At 46.6% G+C, this 5,547-nt stretch overlaps 1 protein-coding gene across 1 annotated transcript; it reads left to right on the forward strand.

Moving 5' to 3' along the window:
- The first annotated feature begins 838 nt into the window (after positions 1 to 838).
- On the forward strand, positions 839 to 1,231 carry LOC115239479 (matrix metalloproteinase-16-like). Its single transcript, XM_029814022.1, has one exon. The coding sequence runs from the start codon at positions 839 to 841 to the stop codon at positions 1,229 to 1,231; it is 393 nt and encodes a 130-aa protein (XP_029669882.1).
- Positions 1,232 to 5,547: the final 4,316 nt, after the last annotated feature.

A 5,547-nucleotide genomic window follows, 5' to 3' on the forward strand; every position in this document is an offset into this window, starting at 1 on the left:
ATAAACGAATAATAAAAATAGAAATAATGAAAAAAGTAAAACCGCGAGAGGAACTCGAGCGTCCGCTAGATAACGCGCATCCTAATTCGCTCACCGTCGAAAGGTCGCGTCCCTCTAATCGGGGCGAACTGCGACTCTTTTTCGAACGAATCGCATTTCCTCTTCCCCCACCCGCGCCGAATTCGTCAACGATAAAAATAGGCATCTCGCCGAACGCGCGAATCAATCGCGCCCGGCGTCTCTCGATAGTTTCCGCGTCTTTCCCCGCTCCGCGCGATGACTAACGGGAGGACGGTTCTTCTCGTCCTAGCGACGACGCTCGTCGCCGCGACGGCCGCCGCGCCCGTTGATTCGGAAAAGACCGAGGCGCTTCGCTTCCTGCGCGCGTACGGTTTTCGAAAGGACAACGGAGAATTGTTATCATCCGATAACGCGACATCTCTGCGTCGCGCTTTGTCGCTGTTTCAGGAATACTCTCAATTATCAGGAAACGGCAAGTTAGACGCAGTTACGCTTAGCCTTATGCGCAAATCGCGATGCGGTCTCGAGGATATTCCCGATCGCGCGTATAGCCCGATCGCGCGAAAATGACCGAAAACGCGCCTCACGTGGAATTTTCAGGTAGCTAGCGAGGAACTCTCGCGAACGGCCAAAGCGGTGTTTGCGTTATGGGCGGTGAATTCGTCGCTAACCTTCGCGCGCGACCCGCTGCGACCCGATATATTGATATCGTATCGAACGGGCGCGCACTTACGCGAATCGCAGGAATATAAGCATTTGCCCGGCGACCTTCGACGGTCCCGGGGGAACCCTAGCTCACGCGTTCTTTCCCTCTGGAATGACCGATTTCGCGTCAGAGGTACACGTTGACGAGTCAGAACCGTGGCATGTGTATCTAAATAAAAATCCTCCCAACACGCATCATTTGTTGCAAACGCTGACGCACGAGATTGGCCACGCTTTTGGTCTACAACACAGCATGCGCAACGACTCGATAATGTTTCCATATATACCCGATATCGAGAATCAATTTCCGGTTAAGTTGAGCATAGAGTATATTCTGGCTATACAGAATCTGTACGGGTCTCAGGACGACGGAAACTATCCAACGGCGACTCCCGCGACTACCGCGGCGCCCGCTACAACGAGTGTCGCGCCAATTGACCCCGCGCGCGCGGATTTCTGCGCTTTACGGCGCGTGGACGCCGCGCTGATAATGAATCACCGATGAGAACGCCGAAGCCTACAAACGAAAAAACGAGCGATAATGTACGCGACAATGGGTGGGCCACCGCAACAGCAACACTCATTTGACAATCGATCGAGGCTAACCGAGCGAGACCGCGAGGATAGCGCGGGATACGCTCAAAGAGCTAAACAGGACAATGGGTAAAACTATTAAATGTTTATTCGAACTAATAATCCGCTAGCGTCGTTTCTCTTATCACCCGCATCCATTTTCAGACGAGATCGCGACCGAACGCCTAGATGTGACGCGGATGTTTCGATTGTGCGGCCGCTCAGATTCTTAGGAAAACGCTATTCATTGACCAAAACTGCATACAAACATCTCGAAGTCAGCGTTAATATTAGTCGACCCTCTTTTGTGGAAATCGTCCTTGGAGATTGCCACGGCAAGGAGATCTCGCTAACGCTGGATATGTGGAAGGAATTGCTCGATCTACGATCTACGCTTCTATCATATTTTCGCTCCGACGAGCGCGATGAGGCGCGTCCTCCAGCGCCGATATATATCGAACAGTTAACGCTGCGATTCGGTAAACTCAACAATCTCCGAATACTCCGTCTCGAAACACCCAAAGTTCGTCTGGCCGTATCGAAGAGCACCGTTCTAACTATATTAAATCTAGAACTTTGCGTTAACCGCATCGTTACATCTTTAAGCGGTTTAACCGCGCATGTGGATAACAAGCTGACTCGTTTTCTCGATATCGCGGCAGGCGCTCACGATTCAGCGCTTATTCCCACGATGATACGCGATAACGAGAACTTCGACCGCAACGATATCGGCGATTGCGAGCTGCAGGCTCTGCTCTTCGGAGAATCATGATACGCTTATTCGCATACTCGTATTATCACATTATTAATATATTAAAAATATTGTAAAAGGAAACAATAAAAACGCTCCTCCTCTCGCGCAAAAACACAATCTCTCTTTATTCCACAACCTTTCAACGATTCGATATCTCGCTCGAGAGAGAAGCTCGCTCGTATCACCGCTAACCTTTCCTCTATCCATCTCCCTCGGCGCCATATATCAGCGTCCGCTCGCGGAACTTAAGAATCGCGATAACGGATCACGCGCTAAAAGCAGCGCGAGAGATCGCCGTCACCTCCTTAAGGAACGAGTCGCGTCAAGGTCGAGTCGCGCCAAGGTCAAATCGCGCCGGGAGAAATCGCGATCTCAATCGAGTCGAGCGTTATCTCCCGGGCGATTTCGTTGATTTTGTTGAGCGTCTAGATAGGCCGGTGCTAACTCACTTTCATGAGAGCGAGAGAGATGGATAGAGAGATAGAAAAGGATGGAGATATGAGTTAGAACAGTTTGTAGACGACCGAGGGGGACGCGTGGACAGGGGGGTGAGGAGGGGGTACGTAGGGCGAGTCAGTAAGCGCAACCCCCGATCGAGCCGAGCGCCATCTCACGGGCAATCTTAGCGATTCATACCCACTCCCTCCCGTGACGTCACGCGCTCCCCCGACCACCCTCGCCCCGCTTCCCCTCTCGTCCTACGTACCCCCCCTCCTCTACCCCTCTGTCCGCGCTTCCCCTCTCGGTCGTCAACAAACTGTTTTAACTCATATCTCCATCCTTTTCTATCTCTCTATCCATCTCTCTCGCTCTCATTGTCAAAATGAGTTAGCAGCGGCCTATCTCACCTACTCACGGACCGTTTTTCGGGGCGAGATCGGAACAGAAATACGCGTTATCGTTAACCGATGCACGAAACGGATCAAAAAAGACATATTATATGCCGGACAAAAGATTAAAGACGTTGACAGATACGATCGCGAACAAATATTTAAAAACAAAAAGAAACCGGACATAATAGTTACGGACAGACAGGGACAATTCAGAAATGATAAGTGGAGAATCTTTTGTAACAGGATGGGAATGAGAGCACGCACGTTAAATCCCACGACGAATCCCACGATGAATATAGCGAGAAATTCCAGAGAAAGAGAAATTCATGTAATAGACCTGCAAGAAGAGGAGGAAAATATAATAGAGCAAAACAAAAAGATTCAGGATATGAGAAATAAATTAGCCACTATACAAGTGAAAAAACAAAAAGATACAAAGGTAATACCAAGCCCGATGCAACTATGCCAAAAGGTCAAAGAAGAAGAGAGACGCAGAAATCCAAAAAAGATGGACAACAGAGACTGCGAAGAAGAAGTCAGGTCAAGAAGGGGGAGCGACGTTGATAACGTGGCAAAGAAATCTGAAAGAAGAAAAGAGACACACAAAGAATCAAGGTCGAATCAAGGAAGAGAAAAAAAGCAAAGAAAAAGCTATACATATCTTAAACCAGTCCATCCAGAATGAGAAAGGTGAAGAAAACAATCCTAGTCCAACGATGACATCGAGGAACCTGAAAGAAAAAAGAGACTAGAAGGGGGAGCAGCATGGGAGAAAGTGAAAATGAACAGATACTTACCAATCCTCAGCCTAGAAGGGGGAGCGAGCAAGCAAAGAGCCTGAAGAGATCCATAGGACACAGCAGCGAAGCAGAAACAGGGGACGAATCGATGAGAGAACCTGTAAAAAAGAAGAGAATTAACCAAGAGGCTTTTAAATTGATGTTACGAGTAAAAGATATACTAAGCGAACAGATACCAGCCAAAAAAATGCTGGCAAAGATACAAACAAGTAAGCGCAAAGCATACATAGATAAGGAAGGCAAATGCGATGTAATTACAAAGACATGCACTGAGAGACTAACTAATGAAGGACTAGATATGATTTACGTGCAAAAGAAAGGCCTTATACCAGATTGTATCAAAGAAATAAGCGAGATGGGAGTAAGAATGATACAAATGAGGGCAACGATAGACAATAAGGATATAGAAATACACCCAATAGTATTATTCGGCAGGAAGGATGCGATTATACTGGGAAAGAAGTCGTACGAGAGGCTTACCTGGTTACAAAAGAAATGTAGAGAGCAAGTCCAGCCAATGGTGCGAAGCGACGAGCATATCCAGATGAGGGAACCAACAGCGAGTGACAAAAAGACGATGGAACAGCCCAAGGTAGTAGCACGAAAGGCAGGAGCATACAAGTACGTTACCGTGTCAAAGTACTACGGAGAGCTGAAAAGAGAAAAAGTAGAGTCAGACACACATGACAGTTCAGACAATGACGATACAGAAAACAACATAAAGACAGAAAGAGATAGAAGTAAAAGAGAGTCAAATAACATTTCAGATGCAGAGACAGTAATAGATAAAGAATTTAGTGACAAAATAAGTAGAGTATACAACATGAACGAGACAGACAGAGAGCAAATGAAAGATAAAATGATAGATATTGACACAATAAATAATAACGAGGAAAATAAAGACAGATTAAGAGAGACACAATATAAAACAGAATGAGAAGACGAACGAAATGACGAGACAGACGTAGATAGCGATAGAAATAATCACACCGCGGAACAACACAATACGTCACTTATAACACCTGCATCGAAAGAAGAACGCGAATTAAATATTTGTACACGCGACACAGTAGCGAGCGAGAATTTTGACACACAAATACACGATTTCGATACATTATTAGCGAACGCGGAACAGATAAGCGAAGTAAACAATCTGTCGGCGCGAAGTTGTGACAGACCATTGAACGCGAAAGTGAGAGAGAAAGTCAATTCGAAAATAGGACAGAGCGGTGAAGCGCGCGAAGGGGATCGATGGGTCGAAAACGAACAAAGCGGCGCGGAAAATAGAAAAAACGCGGCAGAAAAACATAACGAATAAGAAAAGGAAATTAGAAGCGTTATGTAATACGGCGTACACATTGCAGCGACAATTAATAGATTTAATGCATGATACATATAAGGACGAGCGCGAACGAACAGACATGTTACGCGATAGACTAATTAGACTTAGAAGAAGACAAAAATTTGTAATCCAACGGCGGAAAAAAGGACCATCAGCGAACGAGAGGGACATCAGCCAAAGGAGGGAATCAGCAGACCCGGATAATTCGGAAGAAACCGGAAGCAGCGTACGAAAGAAACAGGCGAAAGACGTCCAGGCTAAACCAAGAGTGACACAACACTTGGTGGGAAAATTCGTAGACCCAGGCGGAAAAGCGTTCGAGACAAGGATGTTGGAAAATAAAAACCAATGGGACCAGCAGCAGACATTGGACCTCGAAAACGAAAAATGGTTCGAGGAATACCAGCAAAAAGAAAACGTGGTGCCTAATCAACAAAAAGGGGACCATATCGGAAGCCCAGTGGGAAGCAGCTCGAAGCATGAAAGTTACAACATGCAATCGGAAAATCACTCACCGGT

This window comes from Formica exsecta, unplaced genomic scaffold (assembly GCF_003651465.1).
Source record: "Formica exsecta isolate Colony F162 unplaced genomic scaffold, ASM365146v1 scaffold380, whole genome shotgun sequence".
NCBI lineage: Eukaryota > Metazoa > Arthropoda > Insecta > Hymenoptera > Formicidae > Formica > Formica exsecta.